At 43.6% G+C, this 27,767-nt stretch overlaps 1 protein-coding gene across 1 annotated transcript in view; it reads right to left on the bottom strand.

Annotated features, from left to right (window-relative positions):
* TTC38 (tetratricopeptide repeat domain 38) overlaps positions 1-27,767 on the bottom strand; it is a 50,583-nt gene that overhangs the window by 11,262 nt on the left and 11,554 nt on the right. The window contains exons 4-11 of the mRNA XM_040345775.1: positions 26,418-26,589; positions 25,536-25,709; positions 23,228-23,303; positions 19,480-19,599; positions 15,977-16,036; positions 14,643-14,681; positions 12,180-12,252; positions 1,978-2,143 (exon numbers count right to left, since the gene is read on the bottom strand). Of these exons, the coding sequence (XP_040201709.1) occupies positions 1,978-2,143; positions 12,180-12,252; positions 14,643-14,681; positions 15,977-16,036; positions 19,480-19,599; positions 23,228-23,303; positions 25,536-25,709; positions 26,418-26,589 (880 nt within the window). The remainder of the gene's footprint in view (positions 1-1,977; positions 2,144-12,179; positions 12,253-14,642; positions 14,682-15,976; positions 16,037-19,479; positions 19,600-23,227; positions 23,304-25,535; positions 25,710-26,417; positions 26,590-27,767) is intronic.

The following is a 27,767-nucleotide window of genomic DNA, read 5'->3' on the forward strand; positions in this document are numbered from 1 at the left end:
GTCATCTGTCCACCTTAGCCAACTAGAGGAATTTTTTTATTCATTCATAGAATATAATGTTCTTTGTGCATTTTGTTGGGAATAGGACAGGAAATTGCCATCCCACAGCTGAGACTACATACAGGTTATAAAGCGCTCCCAGCTACTTCATCTGTTAGCCTTGCATGGTCAAAATTAGCTATTTAAAACTTAAAAAAAAAAAGATGGAGATCAGCTTTAAAGCGGGAAAAAAAGTCTAACTTATGGGTTTCCCCAAAAATAAGACCTACCCTGAAAATAAGACCCATCATTATTTTCCAGTAGGGCTGCAATATAAGCCCTACCCCGAAAATAAGCCCTAGTTTAAAATGTTAGTGAAATCCTATAACCCACTACAGTAATATATAATGTACAATGTGTGCGTTTCTCTATTATAATTGCGGGGAAGTTTACTGAAGTGCAGAGCGGCACTATACCAAAAGGTATTTGGCACAATTATATTACAGAAACACACACATTATTACAGTATTATATCATGTACAGAGAGGATTATATGATTTTACAAGCATTTTACCTCAGTGCACACTGGGGATTTCTGTCAGACAGGGGGAGAGAGGGTAGGGAAGACAGCACATTACATGGTAAGACCTATCCTGAAAATAAGCACTACTGTGTCTTTTTTTGCCAAAATTAATATAAGAACTGGCTTTTTTTCTGGGAAACACGGTATATATCATCTAATGCCATGCAGCTATCACTGGAGTGCATATAGACAGAAGGGGGCAGATTCAGATAGAGATACGATGGCGTATCTCCTGATACGCCATCGTATCTCTGAGTTCCGTCCGTCGTATCTATGCGCCTGATTCATAGAATCAGGTTCCGCATAGATCTTCCTAAGATCCGACAGGTGTAAGTGACTTACACCGTCGGATCTTAGGCTGCATTCTCACGCTGGCCGCTAGGTGGCGCTTCCGTTTAAATACGCAAGGAATATGCAAATGAGGAGTTACGCCGATTCAGAAACGAACGACCACCCGGCGCATTTTTTTTACGCCGTTTGCGTTCGGCTTTTTCCGGCATATAGTTACCCCTGCTATATGCGGCGTATCCTATGTTAAGTATGGCCATCGTCCTCGGGTCGAATTTTTAACTTTTTACGTCGTTTGCGTAAGTCGTTCGTGAATACGGATGGACGTAATTTACGTTCACGTCGAAACCAATGACATCCTAGCGACGTCATTTGGAGCAATGCACGCTGGGAAATTTAGCGGACGGCGCATGCGCAGTTCGTTCGGCGCAGGGACGCGCCTGATTTAAATTTTACACGCCCCCTAGCCGCGGAATTTGAATTCCGCTGGGGGATTTACGATACGCCGCCGCAACTTTAGAGGCAAGTGCTTTCTGAATAAAGCACTTGCCTCAAAAACTTGCGGCGGCGTAACGTAAATCAGATAGGTTACGCGGATCTAAAGATCCGCTGACCTATCTGAATCTGGCCCACGGTTTCTACGAAGGCTGCAGAAGATCAGCATCACTGATATGCAAAATAGGATAAAATTAAGGTAAAAAACAAGTACTAATATTTTTAAAAATGTCTTATGATGGTTTACGATACATAGTCCTTCAGTGGCCTACCTACCACAACCTTTACAAGGGGAACATTTAAAAGACCGTTGTAGGGCCACAAAAAAAAAAATAAAAAATTCAGGAGGGCCTATCAAAATGAATTGACTGGATTTCCAGTTGCAAGCTTCACACGTTATGAATGAGCAATAATAAGCAGGTTGCGGTGTAAACTTATATAGCGAGCTCTCCGTTTTAATTTATGTTACATTAGTTTGATTGCAACAAAAGATTCCTACTGGGGAAAACATTCATTATCTTTATTATTCTTTATTTTTCTATGTACAGTTTTGTAACCTTCATCAAATACTACTGGTCTTTAGTATATGCACCTAAGTGCAGTATATAGTTTTTCTGTTTTTTGTAACATACTTGGAAAGTTCTTTCAATGCTTCCAGAAACTGCTTTGTCATCCCAACATCCTTTGCACCCAATGATGACATCAGGAAGTGAAGATCATTGAAGATCAGCAAGTGATCGTCGGTATGCTTCTTCGTAGTTTGGACAACTTTGTTCCATCTGTCACCCACATCCACACCTGGACACCAAACATGAAAAAAAAAATGGAGTTACACTTACCGGTAACGTCCTTTCCAGTAGTCTTTCAGGACAGCCACAACTTGAGAGATAGGCTCCTCCTCTTCCTTAGGAAACACTGCCCAGCCTTTAAAATCTCTCCTCCCCCTGCTAGACCTCAGTTTTTATACGAGCACTCCGGTCCGCTGGGGAGACACAAGAACATGTTAGTAATCCATAGTTAACACATCAATATCATACTATGTTCCTGGATTAGAAACCCCTTCTTCTTACTTTTCGGGAGGGTAACTAGGGCTGTCCTGAAAGACTACTGGAAAGGACGTTACCGGTAAGTGTAACTCCATTTTTCCCTATCCGTCTTTCAGGACAGCCACAACTTGAGAGGATAATCGAGTACTTACAATTTAGGGTGGGACCACGGCTTGCAAGACTTTTCTCCCAAAGGCTTGTTCACCTGCTGACACCAGGTCTACTCTGTAATGCTTGATGAAAGTGGCGTAGCTGGACCAAGTTGCGGCTCTGCATATTTGATCTGGCGTCGCTCCAGCCCTTTCAGCCTGAGAAGTAGCCACCGCCCGAGTAGAGTGTGCCTTAATTCCTGTAGGGACTTCCCTACCAGTCAAGGAGTAAGCCTGCCCAATAACTAGTCTGAGCCACCTAGCAATAGTGCGCCGAGACGCTTTCTGTCCCTTTCTGGTCCCAGAAAACAAAACAAACAAAGAGTCTGACTTCCTAAAAGCTCGAGTCAGCTCCAAGTACTGTAGGATACATCTCCTAACATCTAGTGTACTAAACTTAAATTCCCTTTCACCAGAGGGATTGGAACAAAATGAGGGTAACACAACCTCCTGGCTTCTATGGAACTTGGAAGCCACTTTCGGAAGGAAGGCCGGATCGGTTTTAAAAACAACTCGATCCGGGAAAATTACACAAAAAGGAGGACGAATGGACAGGGCTTCCAATTCACTGACCCTCCTGGCAGTAGTCACTGCAACTAAAAAGACTGTTTTAAATGTTAGCTCCTTTAAAGAACACTTGTCTAAGGGTTCAAAGGGCAACCCTGTTAGCACCTGTAAAACTAGTGATAGATCCCACTTGGGGAAGGAAGGTCCCTGGGAAGGTTTCTGTCTGGACAAAGCCCTAAAGAACCTGATGACCCAGGGATTGGATGCTAGAGGGCTCTCTAGAAACACACTGAGTGCTGAGACCTGGCCTTTAAGGGTACTCACTGACAAGCCTTTATCCGCTCCGCACTGGAGAAATTCCAGAACGGACTTGTGGCTTTGTGTTGAAAAGGAAAATTCCTGGCACCAAGTATTAAAACGAATCCAAACTTTTCTATAAATAGAACGTGTCTCCTTCTTCCTACTGTTGAGAAGGGTGGCAGTCAGTTTGTCCGAAAAACCTCTGGACCTCAGCAAGGACTCCTCAGTAACCACGCCGCAAGGTTCCACCTGTGTACCTGAGGGCACAGAACTGGACCCTGCGAGAGGAGATCCTCTCGAAGAGGAAGAAAAAGAGGGGGTTCTGTGGTCAGTTGCTTGAGAACCGAAAACCAAGCCCTCTTGGGCCAGTGGGGTGCCACAAGGATAAGTGAGGTGTTCTCCAGCTGAAATTTTCTCAGGACCAGTGGTAGAAGAGCTGGGGGTGGGAAGGCGTAACAAATTCCGAATCGCCAGCTCTGGGATAGGGCATCTATCCCTCTTGCTCCCTCTCCCCTGCCCCGAGAGAAAAACCAATGTGTTTTTGCGTTCTCCCTGGATGCGAAGAGATCTATCTCCGGAGACCCCCATCTCTTGACCAAAAGATGGAAGACCTCCTGATTGAGGGACCACTCGTCTTCCCTCAGTTGACTTCGACTGAGGAAATCCGCTGTACTGTTTTCTATCCCCCTTAGAAAAACTGCTGATAAGGACAGGGTGTTTGTTTCGGCCCAGCGAAAGATTCTTGTTGTTATGGCCGACAGGGCTACACACCTGGTGCCACCCTGCTTGTTTACATAGGCCACGGCCGACGCATTGTCTGACCTCACCTGGACGTGGTGTCCTCGAAGTCTCTCCTGAAAGAAGATGAGAGCTAAACCGATCGCCCTCAGCTCCTTCCAGTTGGAGGAATGTTTCAGCTCTGCCACTTCCCAAACACCCTGTGCTGGAAGTACCCCCAGGTGAGCCCCCCAACCTCTGCCGCTGGCGTCTGTGGTGACAATCAATGGAGACCGGATATGCCATAGGCGACCCTGTGACAGATTGGTGATCCTTCTCCACCACCAGAGGGATCTCTTTACCTGACTTGGGACCTGTACCAGGACGTCTAGGTGTTCTGAGCTGTGGTCCCAGATTCTGAGTACAAAGGCCTGCAGGGCCCGAAAGTGAATCCCTGCCCACTGGACTGCCGGTAGAGTGGAAGTTAACAGTCCTAGTGTTGACATCAGGAATCTGATTGAGACCTGATGGCTGCCCTGGAGGGCAGAGACTGACTTTTCTAACTTTAGAGCCTTCTCTAATGGAAGGAAGACCCTTAGCAGGGTGGAGTCCAGGGTGTACCCTAAATAAGGAATGCGCTGCGATGGTATTAGACTGGATTTTTCCAGGTTTAACAGCCAACCTAGGTCCATAAGGGTCTTTTTGGTTAGTTCCAGGTCCCTGGAGACTTGTTCCGGAGAGGCTGCAAAAAGAAGCAGGTCGTCCAGGTACGCTATTATACCCACTCCCTGAAGACGCAGAAAAGCTATTGGTTCCGCCAGGACCTTTGTGAACACGCGGGGTGAGGAGGATAGACCGAATGGCAAGGCCTGGAACTGTAGGTGCACCACCGAAGTTCCCAAGTCTATCGCTAGCCGTAGAAACTCCTGAGACCCCTCTGCAATAGGTACGTGCAGGTACGCGTCCCTGAGGTCCAGTGAGACCATAAAGCAATTCTGTGGTAGGAGGGCCCTTACCGTGAAAATTGACTCCATACGGAATCTTTTGTATGTTACTGACTTGTTCAGTGGTTTCAGGTTTAAGATTAACCTGTACTTGCCAGAGGGTTTCTTTACCACGAAAACGTGGGAGTAAAACCCTCTTTTCTCCTCTCCTTTTGGGACTCTGCAAACAACATTTTGGACCTCCAGATCCCTCAAGGCCCCCACTAGAGCTTCTGCTTTTTCCTTGGCTCTGGGAAGCTGAGTGACCAGGTACCTTTGTGGCGGAAGGCATGAGAACTCTAGGGAATACCCCCTTCTCACTATCGCCAATACGTACCTGTTTGGGGAAAAAGACTCCCATTGTGGGAGGAAGGCCCCCAACCTTCCCCCCACTCTGATCTGGGAGTCATTGTTTTTTGGGGGGCTGGTCAGGTGGGCGAAAAATCGCTCCTCTTCCCCTACCCCTAGGTGTCCAGATCCTTTTTTGAGTCTCTGGTTTTGGGACCCCTGTTTGTCTTTGGGGACGAAACCCTCTTCCTTTTTGTGGAGTTTTACGTTTAAAAGGAAAAGATTTTTTCTTATCCGCAGTGCGGTCTAAGACTGACTCCAGGTCAGGACCAAATAGGAGATCTCCTGTAAAGGGAATCCCACATAACTTAGACTTGGACGCAATGTCTCCTGACCAAGTCTTGAGCCAGAGAGCTCTTCTGACAGAATTAGCCAGGGCTGCTGACCTGGCTGACATGCGGATGGATTCTGCTGAGGCATCCGCAATGTAGGCTACCCCTTTTAAAATTGTGGGGAAGGAAGCCAAAATAGTGTCCTTGTCCGTATCTGCCTCAATATGTTCTTGGATCTTTGAGAGCCAGTGTTCTAAATTACGGGCCACTACTGTAACTGCTAATTCTGGTTTTAAATTGCCAATTATGGACTCCCATGCTTTTTTCAACAGCGAGTCCATTCTCTTATCCATAGCATCCGTCAGGTTGCCCATATCCTCAAATGCTAAATCAGTCTTTTTAGAGACTTGTGAAAAGGCCGCATCTAACTTAGGGTTCTTATTCCAAACAGACGTGGAATCTTCCGCAAAGGGAAACCTTCTCTTAAGGGATTGAGAAAAGAAAGGCTTTCTTTCAGGGTCCTGCCACTCCTTCTTAACAGTATCAACCAGAAGATCGTGCACTGGGAAAACCCTGCCCTTGTGTTCCCCTAGACCTTTGTACATCTGGTCATGGAGACTAAGAGGTTTAATATCCGTGTGAATGCCTAGGGTCGTGTAAATGGCCCCTAGTAGTTCCTCAACCTCATCAAGAGATAGCTTGTATCTGGAAGACTTCTTGGACTCACTGTCCTGGTCTTCTTCACCTGACTCTGCCTGCGAGTCGAAAGCAACATTCTCCATTAAGGAGTGCTGCCCCTGAGAAGGGCCTGCAAAATCAACTGCTTCCGCTGAAGGATCAGGAGAGGCAGGTGCAGGACCCTGAACATCAGGGTGGGTTGTAACCTGTGTGGGTACCAGGGGGGGTTGCACCCTTTCAAACAAGGTCTTGAAAGAGGAAAAGGTAGAGGCTAGTTCCTTAACTGAAGCAGCTAGACTATCCTCCTGTTCTGCATCCCTTTCCCTAACTAGAGAGTTTATGCAATCTCTGCATAAAACTTTTGTCCAAGAATCAGGAAGGGAATCCCTACAGGAAGCACACTTCTTTCTAGAACTATGTGTCCTTCCTGTTTTTTCTTGGCTCTTTTCTAGGCTCTTCTGGAAAATAGAAGACATAAGGACCCACATTAAAAGAGCAGAGATATAAAAAAGTTTTTTTTTTTTTTTTTTTTTTTTTAAATAACAACATGGTTACAACCCTCTGGGAAGCACTAGACAGACACTACTGCTAGGTGCCCTGCTGTCTTTCCCTCCTCTCCCCCAACCACCAAGGGAAAAATAGAGGAAGGAAAAGAGACATAGTCTAAAGTTTTGGGAACCCTCCCCAGGAACCCTTACCTTGGACTGGCTGGAGGTAGCGTCCCTAGTCGGGTCCCGTTCCGGAGAGGTCACCGACATAGCGGGGTGGTTGTGCTGTGTCTAACTCGTCCCAACGAGTATCCGACACCTCCAGCAGGACGCGTGGGTCTCTTATCAGCGCCGCGACCCGGAACCGGAAGTCGCGGGTCATAGGGAATCCTTTCCGAGGCGCACCGGAAATGACGTCGCCCGCCACTCGGCCCGCATTTTTTAAAAGAAAAAAACAATGTGCGGCCTGTAATCAGGGTGCCCGGAGCTGAATTCCCCCGCCGTGGTCCTGTGGACACGATAGGGACCCCCCCACAAACCGTCTGTCGCGCTCGACCTGGTTGGGGTGCGTTTCTTTTGGCGGTAAGTTCTTTCGCCCAATCTCCTTTAGGAAGCCCTTGCCTCTCCATAGGAAAAATAATGATGGCCACAGTCCCCTGACTGCTCTGCCTGGTTCCTTAGCAGTGTCTCCCCACCGGAGGAAACACTAAGAACTGAGGTCTAGCAGGGGGAGGAGAGATTTTAAAGGCTGGGCAGTGTTTCCTAAGGAAGAGGAGGAGCCTATCTCTCAAGTTGTGGCTGTCCTGAAAGACGGATAGGGAAAAGAAAATATTTTATATTTCTGTCTGCTCAAGACGCTGCATTGTACTTCATTTTTTTCAAATCTGAATACAACTTGTTGGCCTATATACCATATTTATTGGCAAATAACAGGCACCCTAGCTTTAAGAGGGAAGTTTCAGGGAAAAAACTTTCCAGAGCCCCCTGCGTGTAACACGTAGGCACAGTTTACCCTCTATTTTCAGGGTAAAAAATTATACGCCAATAAATACAGTAAATGCCCACCTCCCCTGGGGGGGGGGGGGACCCCTTCACACTGTCACATGGTAGGGAGGTCTGGGGGGGGGGGGGGGGGGAGTCCCATTTGCACCATGTTACCTAAATACAGGTGTAAAAAAAATAAAAAAAAAAAAAATAAAAGACGGTTTTAAAGCTGGATTCTAGGCAGATGTAAAAATAACACAAGTTAATGCAGCTCTCTATTAAAAGGGGTTGTAAACTTCTATGCATTAAGGTGAAAACCCTTCTCTCATGCTGCAGCCCCCCAAACCCACCCCCCTTTTTCTTACCTGAGCGCTGTCTATCTTTCTTGCCCCGGGGACGAGCACACCAGTTATGGCCGGTGTCTCGTGTCCAGATTGGATAGATTGATAGCAGTGCAGCTATTGGCTCCCACTGCTGTCAATCAAATGCAATGATGCGGGCGCCAGGGCCAAGTCCTGCTTTCTGTGTCAATAGATGCAGGACACGATAAGGCGCCCGCATGGGTGTCCCATAGGAGAGCGCTTTTCCGACAGGGCACTTGAGAAGAGGAGGAGCCATCAGCGCCGCCGAGGGACCCCAGAAGTGGAGGATTGGGGCCACTCTGTGAAAAAAACAACTACACAGTGGAGGTAAGTATGACAGGTTTGTTATTTAAAAAAAAAAAACACGAGGGTTTAGTAACCCCTTAATTGAATACTTTATTAGAGCTGAATTGGAGCATATTTATATAATTGATTACCTTTAACAAATATCTACATGCTATTTCAATCAGTCACCCATCCACTGATAAATCCTCACTTGAATGCAGCATAACAACGTATTATATTATTTGATTACAAGTACTTACAGTACATAGCGTTGTCAATTTACACACTGCTTTACATACAAGGAGCTGATCATTCTCCTGGATATTCATTTCATAAGACTGGTGACTAATGTGCCTGCTTTTCCCCAGCCACCGATCTTGTAACATCCCCACTGTATTTCCTTTAATAATAAGCAACAATGGAATGACATTGCAACCTGCTGTAGTAGGAGGACCCTACAAGTCCAGTCTGCGCCACCCACTCACTTACTGGCACCCACTGCCTCCCTCATTCACCCCATTGCTACTAACATTTCTAAGGCATTGTGGAAATTGTAGTTTGTTACACCCTGACAGCAAGTGATTTGGAGCTTTACTTACTAGTACCACTGCCAGGTACTTGGCAATAGGCATGTTCTTTTCTGGGGTTAGAAAGAGGACAATGCTGTATACCCCAACTGTACTGTAATGCCGCGTACACACGATCGGTTAAACCGATGAGAATGGTCTGATGGACCGTTTTCATCGGTCAAAACCGATCGTGTGGGGGCGCCATCGGTTAAAAAAAAGCCAACTTGTTTTAAATTTAACCGATGGATTCCTAACCGATAGAACAAAACCGATCGTTAGTAGGCACAGCCATCGGTTAAAAATCCACGCATGCTCAGGATCAAGTCGACGCATGCTTGGAAGCTTTGAGCTTCGTTTTTTTCAGCATGTCGTCATGTTTTACGTCACCACGTTCTGACACGATCGTTTTTTTTAACCGATGGTGTGTGGGCGTGACGGACCATCAGTCAGCTTCATAGGTTAACCGATGAAAACGATCCATCGGTCCATTCTGAAGGACTGATCGTGTGTACGCGGCATAAGTTGTGTCAAATGCCTGGTTGTGCTGTGCAGCAGATTGTGTAAATCTCAGAGCTGGATGGACAAAAATACAAATCATTTTGTAACTGAAACGTGTTCCTTATATACAGCGGGTAAAATAAGTATTGAACACTGTAACGGACATATGCATGCTGCCTGGACATCGATAATCTTCATGCAGGGAGGACTACAAGGAACTGCATGGCTTGTCACAATTGGATGTACCACATTGTATTCTGAGCTCAAAGGGTTAATTGGTCAAGGGTCTCTTTCACTGCTGAATGCTAATGTACCCTTCGCATAGCTAATGAACTCTCTTTTGTGTAGGTAACAGCCTCCTGTGAGGTGTATGCTGATGGGGATTATGTGTGAGTGATAATTGTTTTAAAGGTTAATTGAATTCTATTGTCTGATCGAGCTAAGTTTAGGAGCCAAAACGTCTAGCGGCTGATTGGCTCAAGGGAATGTCATTGTTTCAAAGTATGTGTATCGAAGTCCCCCCTGGGGGGGGGGGGAGTGTCATTTGTTTCTGTACAGTTTGTAACCAGATATAAGGAAGAAAAATGTGGCATTAAAAGTCAGTCCTGCTTGACCCTGCAAACGTAGCCCGTCTCGTTTCTTGAAAGGGCGTTCGATGGGATATACCGGCGGTACCTGCATATTGCAGCTTGCCAGGGAAAAGGACGTCTCCAATGGCTGAGACCCTCTCACTACATGGGTAGCCGTTACAAACACGTCATCATTTTTCTAGGTAAATATATTTCTAAAAGGTGCCAATGAAATTTTCATCACATGTTGGTAACAACCCATGCAATCCATACAAAGAAATCAAAACAAATGCATTCAGAAATTAGGTTATGTAAGGTTGTGAAAGTCTTGAGAGAGATCTTTGCTTTTACCCATCATGAGATGTTTCTTGTGTGACACCTTGGTAATGAGACACCTTTTTATAGGCCATCAGTTAAGACTGAACCAGCTGATATTAGTTTGCACTGACAAGTGGCAGGATTGCTTTCTAATTACTGATAGATTTCAGCTGGTGACTTGGCTTTCCATGTCTTTTTGCACCTCCCCTTCTTCATGTCTTCAATACTTTTGACACTCCCTGTGTCATTCCATTTTATTACACATAACTTAATTTCTGAACTTGCTAGTTTTGGTTTATTTATATGTATGGATTGCATGGGTTGTTACCAACATGTGGTAAACATTTCACATCAATAGCACCTTTAGAAATATATTTACCTAGAAAAACAGTGACGTATTCAATACTTATTTTACCTGCTGTATAGATCATCTGGGTATTTTGCACTAATTTTCACAGCATATCTGCAATCTACATTGAATGTAAATTGTGATAAAAAGGCAAAGGCGGCTTTGTCATGGAACATCTTGAGACAACGCGACATGCACAATGGACTATCGGCACAAACAGTATACAATAAAAGATATGATGGATTTAATGAGGTCCAATCTGGTTTATTTACTTGTCTAAATAACTAGGGGCAGATCCACAGAGAGAGTACCAGGGCGTATCTACTGATACGCCGGCGTACTTTCAAATTTCCTGCGTCGTATCTTTGTTTTGAATCCTCAAAACAAGATACGACGGCATCTGGGTTAGATCCGACAGGCGTACGCCTTCCGATCTAAGATGCAATTCTTCAGAGTCCGCTGGGTGGCGTTCCCTGCGTTTTCCGCGTCGAGTATGCAAATTAGCTATTTCCGACGATCCACGAACGTACGAGCGGCCGGTGCATTCCTTTACGTCGTCTCTAGTCGGCTTTTTTCGGCGTATAGTTAAAGCTGCTATTTCGTGGCGTTCTCAATGTTAAGTATGGCCGTCGTTCCCGCGTATAATTTCAAATATTTTTTTTTTTGCGTAAGTCGTTCGTGAATCGGGATGGACGTAATTTACGTCCAGGTCAAAACCAATGACGTCCTTGCGACGTCATTTCGCGCAATGCACGGCGGGAAATTTAGGGACGGCGCATGCGCAGTTCGTTCGGCGCGGGGACGCGCTTCATTTAAATAAAACACGCCCCCTACCCGCCCAATTTGAATTCTGCTCCGTTACACCGCTTGAGATACACTACACCAAAGCCAGGTAAGGTACGGCGGCATAGCGTATCTCAGATACGATGCGCCGGGGGAAAAGATCTTTGTGGATCTGCCCCCTAATGCGCACACACAAAAAAAAAATATTGGCAATGCAAAAAATAGTTTCGAATATGAAGCAAACAGACTCGGCGGGAGAAGAGAAATCATAGTGTACCAGAGGGATCAATGGAAAGTGAAGGTAATGGAAGTACCAAAAAAAATCATAGAAATCATGCTGGACAAAAGTATGCCGCCAATTCAGAATGGCAGCAATGATAGGATGGTCTAACCAGGACTACCAAATCCTTTCTCTTGGTGTATTTGTATTGTATAAATGTAAAGAGGGATTAAACGCTGAAGACTTGCTATGTTATATGGAACATCTAGAAATGTTAATTGTGCCTTAGCAGTTATCTGAAAATTCGAGAGGCTGGCTGTACAATTGCTAAATATACAGAAAAAGCACGATTGTATAACAGGCTTCTGGTGTCTTTATTGTATGGACAGACAAATGTACAGAATCATACCTTCCATCTGAAGTCTATACAGCAGCGATGAATTATCAACAATATCCAGCATGCTTCCACAGGAGGGGGCGATCTGTGGAGAAGAATATCCGTCATACTAAGGCTCTATTCACACCTTTCTGTTCTTCTTTAAAGGCCCACTATAGTGAAAAATATTGTATTCTGGTAAGTGTATACGGACAATAACTGCAATGTGAGAATTGAGTAAGTGGAGTTCCGGCCACATTATTATTAAGCATAATTTATTCTTAAATAAAAAAATATTATATAATTTTAAATATGGATAATACTAAAATAAAAATGTAGTACTTGCTAGTTTGTACCTCCTGTTTTCAGGGTGGAACTACGCTTTAATTCCTTTTGTATTTCACATGCTTTTAAAAGGGGTTGTAAAGGTAAATGTTTTTTCACCTTAATGCATCCTATATCCCCCCCCCCCCCCCCCCCGTTTTACTTACCTGATCCTCTAAAGTCCCGCGCTCGCCCCCGTCATCCTCCTCGGTTCTGTCTGTGGCCGTTGATTGGCTAGGTTGGATAGATTGATAGCAGCGCAGCCATTGGCTGGTGCTGCTGTCTATCACATCCTAGGACGCGCCGGGGCCGAGTGATACAGTGAGCAGCTATGGGCACCGCTGTATCACGGGAGCACGGCAGCAAGAGCTTTCCACCATGCGAGCAGGGGTTGCATTACAACTGCAGGGGTTGGGACAAACTAACATTGGTAGGGTGGTCACAACCGTCGCCTTTTATTTATACAATTTAAGGCCCCTTTCACACTGTCAGTTTTTTAGGCGGACCTGAACGGACGCTCCATGCAGGTCTATGTAGGGACGACATGTCCGTTGACATCTGATCCGCTAAATTCAGACGGATTGGAATCCCTATTTTCCATCCGGCTGGCGGATCGGATTGGATGAAAACGGACAGGCGGTCCGTTTTCATCTGATCCACAATAGGGGTGAGCGGATCTCCGACAGGTTCGTCCCTGCACAGTGAGCGGAGACGGAGCTGTCATCTGCAGCCTGCTCAGCGGGGATCAACAGAGCGAGTCCGTGTGAAAGAGCCCTTAAACCTTATCTCCAAACAGAAAGAAAAGCAGTTTCTATACCTACTTAAAATTGTTGGCTGGAGTTGGGCTTTCATTTTCTGCATACCTAAAGTCCATTTAAAAGCGACATTTCCGTATAAGACTATGCTGTCCACAGGGTAACAACACTGTTGTGAAATTTCACTACAGAACCCTTCAATACGTGGAAAAGCAAAGAATCTACTGGCATCCATAAAGCATTATCACAGGGAAAACTGAAATAAAGGAACACTGCTGTATTAATGCAGTATGACATTTTTGACATATCTCAGAAGCAGCTGCCGAGGGAAACCAGCTTTTAAATTTCACATTGAAGATGCACCCTTCTGTTCCTGGATCTTCACTGGTTAAAGTGGTAGTAAACTCTTTTTGCCTATTCTTACCTACAGGTAAGTTAAAGCGGGAGTTCACCCATTTAAAAAAAAAAAAAAAATCTCCCCTTAGCTTCCTGCTCGTTCGGTCTAGGGGAATCGGCTATTTATATTAAAATATGTGCAGTACTTACCCGTTTTCGAGCTGCATCTTCTTCCGTCGCTTCCGGGTATGGGTCTTCGGGAGCGGGCGTTCCTTCTTGATTGACATTCTTCCGAGAGGCTTCCGACGGTCGCATCCATCGCGTCACTCGTAGCCGAAAGAAGCCGAACGTCGGTGCGGCTCTATACTGCGCCTGCGCACCGACGTTCGGCTTCTTTCGGAAAATCGTGACGCGATGGATGCGACCGTCGGAAGCCTCTCGGAAACCTGTCAATCAAGAAGGAACGCCCATTCCCGAAGCCCATACCCGGAAGGGACGGAGAGGATGCGTCTCGTAAACGGGTAAGTACTGCACATATTTTAAAATAAATAGCCGATTCCCCTAGTAATAACGAGCAGGAATCTAAGGGGGAAAAGTGCCCTCTAAGGGTGAACCCCCGCTTTAATTATATATATATATATATATATATATATATATATATATATATATATATTTTTTTTTTTTTTTTTTTTTAATAAAGCTTACCTGTAGGTAAAATGAATATCTACTAAAAGTGCACCATTTAGGAGATATTCCAGTGAGCAGCAGCCGGTGATATCACATGCACAGCCCACAAACCCGGAAGAAAGACCATATTACCTTGCAGGGAGATTTTTTTTTTCTTCTATTCAGAAACTTTACTACCGCTTTAGAGAAAAAAAAAAGAAAAAAACAGGACATTTGTGCTTGCTGCTAAATGGAAATTTTACTACCAGGAGGAGGCACTGAAAATGAAGACTCCACAGTAGGCTTGACACGTTTCATACAAAGTGTGCTTACTTCCAAGGATCATTTTTGATTCTGCTTGTAGTTAAAATTGAAGAAGAATGGATGTCCTCTACTGTACATATCAGGTACTCACATGATTGTCAAACATAGTTAAGGCAGCCTCATATTCACCCTGGAAGAGAGATAATGAAGACTGCCATTAGATCACATTGTCCAAAGAAAGATAAAAATGAGGCGTTGGATACAGGTTTTTGGGAGGCAAGTTAAATTATCACTGGGTACAAGGGGGTTGATTTACTAAAACTGGAGAGTGCAAAAACTGGTGCAGCTGTGCATAGAAACCAATCAGCTTCCATTTTTATTTTTTTAAAGCTTAAATTGAACAAGCTGAAGTTAGAAACTGATTGGCTACTATACACAGCTGCACCAGATTTTGCACTCTCCAGTTTTAATAAATCAACTCCAATGGGTCTGGTTCAGCAACTCTCCACAAAACGGGGATACCTCTTTGGAAAGGGGTTTGCTTAGAGTTGAGATTTAATCTGAGGACAAACTAGTAAGAGCACAAAAGTAAATATCCAAGATTCCAAAACCTTTTAAATATTACATTAAGCCACAGCAAGGAAACACACACACACACACACACATACACACAATGCTTTTAGGGGGTTAAACAAAATCCATCTTCTTCGGGGCTCAAATTCCAAACGATGGGACTCCAAGGATTGTATGGTACCCAGAGAGATTTTCTGATGGTGTGCCAGTCACAGAACTCAAGTCTGTATGATGTGAAAACACTCATGCTTTATATTAAATCACATTGTGGACTTTACCCCAATATCACTTAATGCCAATCAAAAGCGCATTATCTCTTGTCGATACCAAGCATTGTCATTATTTAACTACCAACACAACTGGTACAAATAGCGACATATGCAGCTCAATAAAGTCATAAATAACTGAGCCAACAATAAGGTTCCTTGGATTTAATACACGGTTATGACAATGTAATGCATTTTCCCTTAAAAATGAGAAGACTTGTGATGTTCTAACCCACACCATCCAACCAGATGCCAGTTTTCATAGGTATTGGTCAACCTGGTAAATATAGTGGGCCTCAAGTGCAGCCCTTGACACATCCAGTGGACTGCACAATACAACCATGTCCTGAGGGCAGCAGAATACTACCAAACAAAACATGTTTTAACATTTGTGCCACTCATTATTAATGGCACTCAATGCACTGTAGAGTGGTTGCCAATGCAAGTGAACCACAACACACATACTGTGAGTGTTCTGTGCTGTGCCAGTAAAAAAGGTTTGTGTCCGTTTATTGGTCCATTAAGGTGTGTTGGCACTGCAGTCCATTCAAGATGAATGGATTTCCTTAACACGTTGTACATTAATGTGCATCACAAGGTGTAAATGAACTGTCCAACGTTTGCCAAGTCATACAAGTGATCTTACCTTCTCGATGAAATACAAAGTCCAGTGCCAGTAATTATGGCAGGCAAGCATATCACTATCCTGCAAGGAAAAAAAAATATTCTCTAATTTCTTGTAATAACAAAAAAAAGAGAAATGTACTTATGTCATATATCAAGAAAAATGACAGCCTGTTTTTAAAATTTAGCTTTAAAGTGACCTTATTCAACACTTTCCAGTATGTGAACATCTGCTTTTGCTGCATGCTGCATATTCTCCCAACAGCTTGGACATTACTACAGGACATACAGTTAGGTCCAAAAATATTTGGACACAGGCACACTTTTCATACATTTGGCTCTGTGTGCCACCAAAATAAAATGAAAACGAAACAAACAATCCAAATGAATTTGAAGTGCAGACTTTAATTCAAGGGTTTGAACATACAGTATCCCATAAAAGTGAGTACACCCCTCATATTTTTGTAAATATTTTATTATATCTTTTCATGTGACAACACTGAAGAAATTACACTTTGATACAATGTTGTGTAGTGAGTGTACAGCTTGTATAACAGTGTACATTTGCTGTCTCCTCAAAATAACAACACACAGCCATTAATGTCTAAACCGCTGACAACAAAAGTGAGTACACCCCTAAGGCTCCTTTCACACTGGGGTGGGGGCGACAGTAAAGCGATGCTATTTTTAGCGGCGCATTACCGTCAATTTCTCGGCACTGTTTGGCCACTAGCGGGTCGGTTTTACCCCCCGCTAATGGCCAAGAAATGGTTAAAAACGAAGGCAAAGCGCCTCTGCAGAGACGCTTTGCCGGCAGTATAGCCGCGGTGCCCCATTGATTTTAATGCGCAGGAGCAGTATACACATCGCTCCTTCACCGCTCCAAAATACTTTTTTTTACCGTCCTGCTAGCGCACCGCTCCAGTGTGAAAGCCCTCGGGCTATCACACTGGAGAGACAGCAGTTGCTGTTTCAGGTCAGTTTGCAGGCGCTATTTTGAGCGTTATAGCTCCCCGGTGTGACTCGTTAGAGTTCAGGTGTGAATGGGAAGTATTCTTCTACATAATTTTTGGTAAAAAAAAAATAAAAATCACAATAAGAGCAAATTGATTGGTTTGCGTAAAAGTTAGGTGAACTTAATCAAGTTAGGCGTCTACAAAATAGGGGATAGATTTATGGCATTTTTTTTACACTAGTAATGGTAGGCGATCAGAGATTTTTATCGTGACTGCGACAGAATGGTGGACACTTTTGACACATTTTTGGGACCATTGTCATTTTGACAGCCATCAGTGGTATAAATAGGCACTGACTACTGTGAAAATTACACTGGCAGTGAAGGGGTTAACCACTAGGTGCCGCTGAAGGGGTTAAATATGTCCTAGGGAGTGCTTCTGTTAGGGGGCGTGGCTACTAGGGACATGTCACTGATCGATGTTCCCGATGAGAGGGAACAGACGATCAGTGACAGTGTCACTAGGAAGAACGGGGAGATGCTTGTTTACACTTACCTCTCACGTTCTGCAGCTCTGTGACCCGATTGCGGGACATCAGCAGACATTGAGTGACGTATATATACACACACACACACACACACGTTATTTTGCCCAGCCGTGCCATTCTGCCGACGTATATGTACAGGAGCCAATCGGGAACCGGTTAATCCTATGCTAAGGATTGAGTGAATTTTCCTTTTGTCAGTTGTCTACCTAATTCTCCCTCTTGACTTAAAAGATCTTTATAATCCATTCACTAACTGTTCTCACTCCAAAAGCGGACAGCAGGCTCATTAGTGCTAACTAATCTTCTAAGTTCTAACACGGTTGGTGTCTCTCTAAAGGTGGCTTAAGACTGTAAAGCGTCCAACCACAGAGTGATTTAACTTAACATGACAGCAGCCATAAATAAGCCAAGCTTGAGGTTCAACCAACTGATTCTGTTATTCAAGAACATAGGCGTGTGTGTGTTCTGTTGTCTTTTTAGCTCGTTTCAGTTTTTTCACCTATTCATGTATTATGGTAAACAGTTAAAGAACCCCTTTACCAATTAAACAAGGATTGGGGAGGATGTGTTGTACTTAATCCTCCTATAATCATGCACCACTTTCTGGGGTTCTTTTGTCAGACTCTCCTCCTAAAGCCCCAAGCGCAGTACTAAACAGCAGGGATGAGAACAGGAGCATTCAGATCCTAGTCCGAACCCACCTGAGCTATCCCAGAAATAAGCTGCATAAAGCCAGACCTTAGCAGACGAGGCATTCCTCACCTTGCAGCTGCATGTATACTTTCCCCTTCTATACATGCAGGGCAGGGACCACCTCAGCTGCTTAGGATTGGCTTTGTGTAGCAGAAGCCTCCAGGCGGGATAGTTCAGGTGGGTTTGGGCTAGGATTCAAACATATCTCAGTTCAACCCTTATAAAGAGCATGAGAGCCGGTATTCATTACAGTTCTGTACCCCAATAAAACTTGTAAAATATTTTTACTCAGAAATGCCTAAAAATACCTGCTTCTCTCAGCGCAAATGCTGCTTTCTAGCTTTACACTGCAGTGCTCTGTGCCGGCAGAGCTGAGTAACAACCACCCCCCTCAGCACAAGTTTATTTGTAAAGAAATTAAGAGAGAGGGGAGCGTTTGACCAGTTCTGTTGCGGAGTGCTAATTATTAAAAGCATGTGGTCCAGTTCTGGTGCTTATTGGACTGTACTACCAAAAATAACAGGAAAAGTGGAGGTAAGACTATAAAAATGGAGATTGTTTGTCCAAGGTCAATCTAACTGCTATTTCTGTGACTTAAATCGAACTTCAATGGACAACTTAACAACGTTGGGCCAGATCCACAAAGAAATTACGCCGGCGTATCTATTGATACGCCGGCGTAATTTCAAAATTCCCACAACGGCATCTCGGCTTGATCCGACAGGCGTACGTCTTCGGATCTTAGATGCAATTTTTCGGCGGCCGCTAGGTGGCGTTTCCGTCGAAATCCGCGTCGAGTATGCAAATTAGCTATTTACGGCGATCCACGAACGTACGTCGGCCCGGCGCATTTTTTTCCGTCGTTTGCGGTCGGCTTTTTCCGGAGTATAGTTAAAGCTGCTGTTCTGAGGTGTACTCAATGTTAAGTATGGCCGTTCTTCACGCGTACAATTTTGAATTTTTTCGCAAATAGGAATTTGCGTAGAATGACATCACCGTCATAAGCATTGGCTGGTTCCGGTTTAATTTCGAGCATGCGCACTGGGATACCCCCAGGGACGTTGTTTACGTCGGGTCACGACGTATTAACATAAAACACGCCCCCATCACTTCCATTTGAATTCCGCGCCCTTACACCGCAACAGATACACTACGCCGCCGTAATTTAAGGCGCAAATTTGTTGAGGATTCAAACAAAACAAAAGTAAGTTACAGCGGCATAGCATATCTTAGATATGCTGTGTCCGGCGCAGATGTATGTGGATCTGGCCCGTTGTCTTTTAAATGTTTTGTTTGGCAGGAGATGTGCTGGAGGCAACAATTTCTTACCTTCCAGTTCTTCTCGGTTTTCTGCATGAAAGCAAGGCCGTTTTCTATGTCTGCCTTCATTTCATGGACGTGAGCGATGGTGTGGACAGACCAGGCATCCTTTGGTTCTATGGCCAATGCCTAGACATACACAAGACAAACAGCACTAACTTAAAAATTTTAAAGCAATGCATAAAACAGGAAACACTAGCAAATACACAGAATGGGACAGTTTCCTGTAAAGAGATTTAGCTACCCAATTTTTTTTGAAAATGTGCTTGTTTATACAACATAAAAAGTCATTGACTTAGAACAAGTATGCAGCAAGTGGAGTCTGATTTACCCATATGCATACTTGTAATTGAGTCACTAGCACAATACCTTTTCAGTAATATAAACCAAAGTGGGAATACGGACCTGCTGTGTTCTGGTGGCTCTGTGTTCCTGCAGCAGTATCAGTGACTTACCGTCCCATCAACCTTTAGACTGCAAGCTCCATGAGCAGGGCCCTCCTATTCCTACTGTATTGAACAAGCAGAGCCCTCCAATTCCTCCTGTATTGAATTGTATTGTAACTGTACTGTCTGCCCTCATATTGTAAAGCACTACACAAACTGTTGGCGCTAAATAAATCCTGTATTATTATAATAATAATAATAAAAAATAATAATAACTGTATTGTAATAGTACTATCCCCCCATTACATTGTAAAGCGCTGCACAAACTGTAGGTGCTATATAAATTCTGGATAATAATAATAATAATAATAATAATCTGCTGCTGGATCAAAATAGAATCAGCCTGAATGCTTCTTCCCCATTCAGAAGTCTTGTATTTTAATCAATGAATACAACGCTTCCTCTAATTGGCCAAGGTTGAGAGGTAAGGAGATAATATCAACCTTGGCCAATCCGAGGAGTCCTTGTATTCACTGATAAGAAAATACAAAAAATGGGGGAGAGGCATTCAGATTGACTATTTTTTCCCAGCAGAAGATGTGAAGTTGCCATACTACTGCTGGAACACAGCAGTATGATACAGTCACAATGCCACAACAGTATAATACGCGCACAATGCCACAACAGTATAATACAGCGCACAATGCCACAACAGTATAATACAGCGCACAATGCCACAACAGTATAATACAGCGCACAATGCCACAACAGTATAATACAGTGCACATAACACCTGCATCATTCTGTAATGGAAATAATTAGTCCAAACCAACTTGGCATCAAACTAATGAAAACTGGAATTCAACTGGAATTTAAAAATACATTTGAAGAAGAAATCCAGGATATATCCAACTACTCCTAAAAATGCTCCCTCCCCCTCCTAACACCTATACTAACACTGACTCGTGGAAGACAGATCTGTACTTACCTATTATTAGGTCACTCTGGCCTGATCACGTAAATTCCCCTGTATCAGCCAGTACCAGCTGCAGGGGCAAAGAGAGCGCTCAACAACAGTTGGAATACCTGAGCGGTGATGTAACTCATAGGCTTACAATGGTCAATCCATTTTCAGAGCTCCCTTTTCTCCTGTAAAATCACTGCTGGCACTGGGGAGTCAAACATGTGACCGGAAAAGAGATTCAGATTTTTCTTCCACAGGGTAGTTAGTATAGGTGTTAGGAGGGAGAAGTTTTAAGAGTACAGGGAGTGCAGAATTATTAGGCAAATGAGTATTTTGACCACATCATCCTCTTTATGCATGTTGTCTTACTCCAAGCTGTATAGGCTCGAAAGCCTACTACCAATTAAGCATATTAGGTGATGTGCATCTCTGTAATGAGAAGGGGTGTGGTCTAATGACATCAACACCCTATATCAGGTGTGCAGAATTATTAGTCAACTTCCTTTCCTTTGGCAAAATGGGTCAAAAGAAGGACTTGACAGGCTCAGAAAAGTCAAAAATAGTGAGATATCTTGCACTCTTAAAATTGCAAAGCTTCTGAAGCGTGATCATCGAACAATCAAGCGTTTCATTCAAAATAGTCAACAGGGTCGCAAGAAGCGTGTGGAAAAACCAAGGCGCAAAATAACTGCCCATGAACTGAGAAAAGTCAAGCGTGCAGCTGCCAAGATGCCACTTGCCACCAGTTTGGCCATATTTCAGAGCTGCAACATCACTGGAGTGCCCAAAAGCACAAGGTGTGCAATACTCAGAGACATGGCCAAGGTAAGAAAGGCTGAAAGACGACCACCACTGAACAAGACACACAAGCTGAAACGTCAAGACTGGGCCAAGAAATATCTCAAGACTGATTTTTTTAAGGTTTTATGGACTGATGAAATGAGTGAGTCTTGATGGGCCAGATGGATGGGCCCGTGGCTGGATTGGTAAAGGGCAGAGAGCTCCAGTCCGACTCAGACGCCAGCAAGGTGGAGGTGGAGTACTGGTTTGGGCTGGTATCATCAAAGATGAGCTTGTGGGGCCTTTTCGGGTTGAGGATGGAGTCAAACTCAACTCCCAGTCCTACTGCCAGTTTCTGGAAGACACCTTCTTCAAGCAGTGGTACAGGAAGAAGTCTGCATCCTTCAAGAAAAACATGATTTTCATGCAGGACAATGCTCCAGCACACGCGTCCAAGTACTCCACAGCGTGGCTGGCAAGAAAGGGTATAAAAGAAGAAAAACTAATGACATGGCCTCCTTGTTCACCTGATCTGAACCCCATTGAGAACCTGTGGTCCATCATCAAATGTGAGATTTACAAGGAGGGAAAACAGTACACCTCTCTGAACAGTGTCTGGGAGGCTGTGGTTGCTGCTGCACGCAATGTTGAGGGTGAACAGATCAAAACACTGACAGAATCCATGGATGGCAGGCTTTTGAGTGTCCTTGCAAAGAAAGGTGGCTATATTGGTCACTGATTTGTTTTTGAATGTCAGAAATGTATATTTGTGAATGTTGAGATGTTATATTGGTTTCACTGATAAAAATAAATAATTGAAATGGGTATATATTTTTTTTTTGTTAAGTTGCCTAATAATTCTGCACAGTAATAGTCACCTGCACACACAGATATCCCCCTAAAATAGCTAAAACTAAAAACAAACTAAAAACTACTTCCAAAAATATTCAGCTTTGATATTAATGAGTTTTTTGGGTTCATTGAGAACATGTTTGTTGTTCAATAATAAAATTAATCCTCAAAAATACAACTTGCCTAATAATTCTGCACTCCCTGTAGTTGGATATAACCCAGAATACGACTTTAAAGGGTTTGTAAACCCTTTAGAACCACTTTAACCTACAGGTAAGCCTAGATTAAGGCTTACCTGTAGGTGCTTGAAATATCTCCGAGACCTACACGGTCTAGGAGATATTTGCAAATCGCCGTACAACGATTTTTCTGCGCATGCGCTGAAGTTAGAAAGTTCACGCTGTGCCGTTTCTAGCTCGGGTCATGCGCGCGGGAGAGATGTCACATGTATCCGGCCAGTTACAGAGCTGGAGTTTGCTGCCCTGGAAGGAAGAGGGGTGAACAATGGACGCTCACTGCCAGTGAGGAAGACGGGGACATCGTGAGCTTCTCCTGCAGGTAGGTGTCACATAATGGGCTACTAAGCCATGCATAGTAGCCCATTATACTTTACCTTTGCAGGGAAACAAAGAGGAAGTAGCACCCATCAGGGTTTACTTCCTCTTTAATGCTGCATTACAAATGACACGCCTGCAATCATTTTTGTCCATTACATCTGCCTTCTTAAAGTTCGGCTTTAAGTACAAGTAACAGTAAAATCATTAAAAATCTTTACCTCACTGGCCACATTAAAAGCTTGGTCATAAAAGTTTGTTTCAAGTAGTCCAAAAGAGTACATGCCTCTGACATAACTGATTGAAAGAGAAAGAACAAGAATACATTTCAATTCACTTGACTACTTCTGTTAAAGGATTAGTTCACCCTTAATTTAATATTACATTAATATGCAGTGCTTCATTCTGTAAAAGAATGATTACTTTATAAGCTGCTTTTTCCATTGTCCTCCCTTCTATGTTCCGTCTAGAATAGATGGAAGGATGTACAGAGTGTTGGATGCATGGCTCCGGCAACTGCTTAGTTTGCACTCTCCTACACATACACTATATATATATATGTGTATTTCAGTATTCACGTGAGAAACATTAGCATTATTTTCCTTGAATGAAAGTCATGACAGAGTTAATCGTCCCAGAGTAAAGATGAAAAACAGATGTCAATTAACTACTACTCCTCCCTCCTCCCACCGAGCAAAAAAAAAAAATGGCGACTGAGTGCTTGGCTCGTGGTCAAGAAACAGATGTAACAAGAGAACACCATATGTGGATGAACCAATCAGATGCACCCATATGTGGTGACGTTTGCTTATGTCACTTTGGCTATAAAAGCTGTAACCTTAATAAAGAGTTTTCTGTTGGAGTTGATGATGGAGACTGAAGCAGTGTGATATTTCTTCTACATGCATGCTCACATCATCATATATTTGGCTCAGCGGCAAGAATAGAAAATTAGTATCCTGGAATTGAACCAGGGAAAAGTCTATTACAGACTTTACCATCTGAGACGATAAAGAGCCTCATTCACAAATACCACAAAAGACTTCAAGCCGTCATTGATGTTAAAGGGGGCAATACACGGTATGAAGAACTGGGGTATATAAACTTTTAATCAGTGTAATTTGGGTAGTTTCTGTTGTCATTATGATTTAAAAAGAGTAAACACAGTTGATTGATAATAAATGGCTTCATCCAAACACTAATCCTGAGTGAAAGAAAAGTTTTTGTGTTATCATTCATAGTCTCTGAAAAATGGCCAAGAAATCATAAATTCTGCCAGGGTATGTAAACTTATGAGCACAACTATAATATATATATCACACACACACCGACACACACACGTTTATTAAACTGGAGTTGGACTTTAAAAGGCATGTAAAGTTGTATATTTCATGTTTTTTTTAACTTTTGCCAGGTCAAAACATTGCTCATGGTGATTTGTTTTGTGCCTTTTCTATTGTGTTCAAGGATCTTCTGTTAACAGTGCTCAGTAATCTAAATGAAAATTTTAACTCCATTGGCACGCCCCCAGAACTACATATCTCAAAACGAAATACTATATATATATATATATATATATATATATATATATATATATATATATATACACACACACACACACACACACACACAGTATGTGGAAGACTGAGAAGGGTGGAGTTATGCCGCGTACACATGATCGGTTAAACCGATGAGAATGGTCTGATGGACCGTTTTCATCGGTCAAAACTGATCGTGTGTGGGCGCCATCGGTTATTTAGCCATCGGTTATTTAACCATCGGTTAAAGAAAAGCCAACTTGTTTTAAATTTAACCGATGGATTCCTAACCGATACCTAACCGGTTAAAAATCCATGTATGCTCAGAATCAAGTCGACGCATGCTTGGAAGTATTGAACTTCCTTTTTTCAGCACGTCATAGTGTTTTACGTCACCGCATTCTGACACGATCGTTTTTTTAACCGCTGGTGTGTAGGCGTGACGGACCATCAGTCAGCTTCATCAGTTAACCGATGAAAATGGTGCATCGGTCCGTTCTCATCAGATGGACCGATCGTGTGTACGCGGCAATAGAGTTCTTAAGTCTATAATGCAGCAGAGGAGAACTCTTGTCAGGCAGGGCTGACAATATTACTTGGGATTTCAGTGCAGCAGAGGGACTGGGGATTATTTACTGATGGCAAATTCACTTTGCACTACAAGTGTAGTCGCTGTAGATCTGAGGGGGACATGCAAGGAAAATAAAAAACAGCATTTTTGCCTGCACATGATTGGATGATAAAATCTAGATCTACAGCGACTGCACTTCCAAATGCACTTGCAGTGCAAAGTGGATTTGCCTTTAGTAAATCAGCCCCACTGTGTTAGCTCAAGCAGGAAGCTAGGAACACACTAGACCTCTTGCAGATCAACAGGCATTTTTATTTAAGTGCAGTGTTTTTAAAAGAAGGAAATGTGCATGCATTGAGATCTACAGAGTATGTTTTTTTTCCCCATTATTTTTCCCTGGCTTACAGTATGTGTACTCACCTACTTAGAGGGGTTTTTGGAGTCCAGTGTGGAAGAACCCGGGCAATAGAATCTCTAATTTGCATCTGTTGCCCAAGGTAAAAATATGTGTCATGGGCAAATTTCAGTGCCAGCAGATCCAGGGGATGATTCTGCAGGATCTCTTCCCAAAATGCAGCAGCCTTCACGAGGTTTCTATGGGGGAAATAAAAAGGGATCAATTAAGACTTCTTTCATTTTAATCAATTACAAAAAATGTAAGATACTGAAACAACTAGCCCACCACATCAAAGGACTGGTAAGTTTTTGTTCTTGGGTTTAGGTCAGGGGTCAGCAACCTTTTCCACATTAAGTCTCAAGCCCCAATTCCTGAATGGTCAGATTTTAAATCAGCCCCCATTCCTGTAGCCTCGGATCAACCACAATTCATGCACCTTCACACCTCAGATCAGCCCCATTTCCTACACCATGAAATACACTTCATACATGCTGCAGGTGGCATTTCCACTAGGAGAAGGAAGACAGGCAGACAGGCTTCTTCACATAATGCAATCTGCAGTCACAGGTGGCCTATGACTGGAAGGAGGGCCAGCAAGCGGGTGAGCTGCTTCTACAGAGGGGCAGGTCGTGTTTTGCAACAGAGAGACAATTGAGTAGTCAAATACAGCCTATGGCAGCAGTGCTGTATTTGTAGGGAGCAGGGACTCACTGAAACATCCTCGGGTCCTCCAATGGGCCAGTCTGAGCCTGCGTCACATGGCTGTCTTCCAGATGCCACTGAAAATGACACAAGGTGCCCACAATGGTACATGTACCTTAGTTAGCCGATCCCTGGTATAGATACACTTTAGCGTTACTAATGGCAGCAACTACACAGCTGCAAAAGGAAAGCTCACTACATACCCTTTAGCGAAGGTTTCAACTGCGGCTACATGTGACTGTTCCCGTTCTGTCAAGGATTGTGCCTTGGCCAGATCTGACATGGTCTTCAGATCATTTTGCAGCTCCTTATCCAATAGAGGTGGACGACCTGTGCCGATTAGTTCCAAACCATTGGAAAGCACATATCCCATCACTAGAAAACAGGAGATAGACATTAGAATGGTCAGGTATATACATTTCTAAATAGAATCTGCAACTTTGGGTATAGAGTACTAATAAAGTTAAATTCCAGCTTTTCCATTGGTCTTGCCAGTTGTACAGGCTCCTCTGAAATTGAAATTGCTTACTTTGATTTCACTGCACACAGTGAGACAGCATCACACCCTGTTACAATAAGACCAACCAGTAGTAAAAGGCAAATGTGAAACAGCTTCAAAAATAGTCAAGCCCTGTTCATCAATTCAATTGACCCAGACTATCAAATGTCTCTTCTTGCGTAGTAAACAGAGTCGAAAATACAGAGTCTCATATGTTTAGTAGTATCAAGCGTGTCAACAATACCTAGTAAAAAGTATCAAGATCGATCGTCAGTGTCTGGTCACCCATTACATTGATGGAATCCACAAACTCCATCCAGTATTGCTGCAGTCTAGGGCATGAAAGAAGGTGCCCATGTCAGTGCCCCATATTGTGTAGACACTAGAGAGGTGGGAGCAAATAGTTGATAGTTTTTGGGGGTGTAATAAACACAGTGGACAGATTTGAGTTAGATAAACTTATCCCTGGCCGAGATCATGTTGAATCCTATGGTATTACATGCGACAGTACCTTAATCCCATGTCTAGACTACAGGTGGGGGTCCAGCATGGTGTATAGTATAGGCTGGCCATTATTGAACCTTGTAGACTGAGGACATCTATTGGTGGAAAGGATTAATGCTTTATATTATAGGGCGAGGACTGCAGAATACGTGTTTTTTTTTATTTTATCTTCTAATAGACCAGGGGTGCCCAACCAGTGGCCCGGGGGCCACATGTGGCCCACGGAGCCCTCTGATGTGGCCCGTGACCTCCTGCTCTGGAATGGCTGGCTGGCAAGCCCAGATTGCAGGTTGCTGACCTGCCATCCAAGAGCATCAGTGTTGTAAATGAAGCTGGCGGTAGAGGAAGCAAGCGACTTTTCAGAGAGTGCACCACACCTGCAGAATATAATAGACGTCTATACCAAAGTGCAGCTAACCGGCGGGAAAACCACAGGTACACTGCGCCGCAATTGACTGCAGACCATCAGTATAAAAGCAGCCTTAGGCCCCTTTCACGTGATCGGTCCGACCCAATTTGACCCTCTAATCACCTCTATGGAGCGGTAGAT

This window comes from Rana temporaria, chromosome 3 (genome assembly GCF_905171775.1).
Source record: "Rana temporaria chromosome 3, aRanTem1.1, whole genome shotgun sequence".
Lineage (NCBI taxonomy): Eukaryota > Metazoa > Chordata > Amphibia > Anura > Ranidae > Rana > Rana temporaria.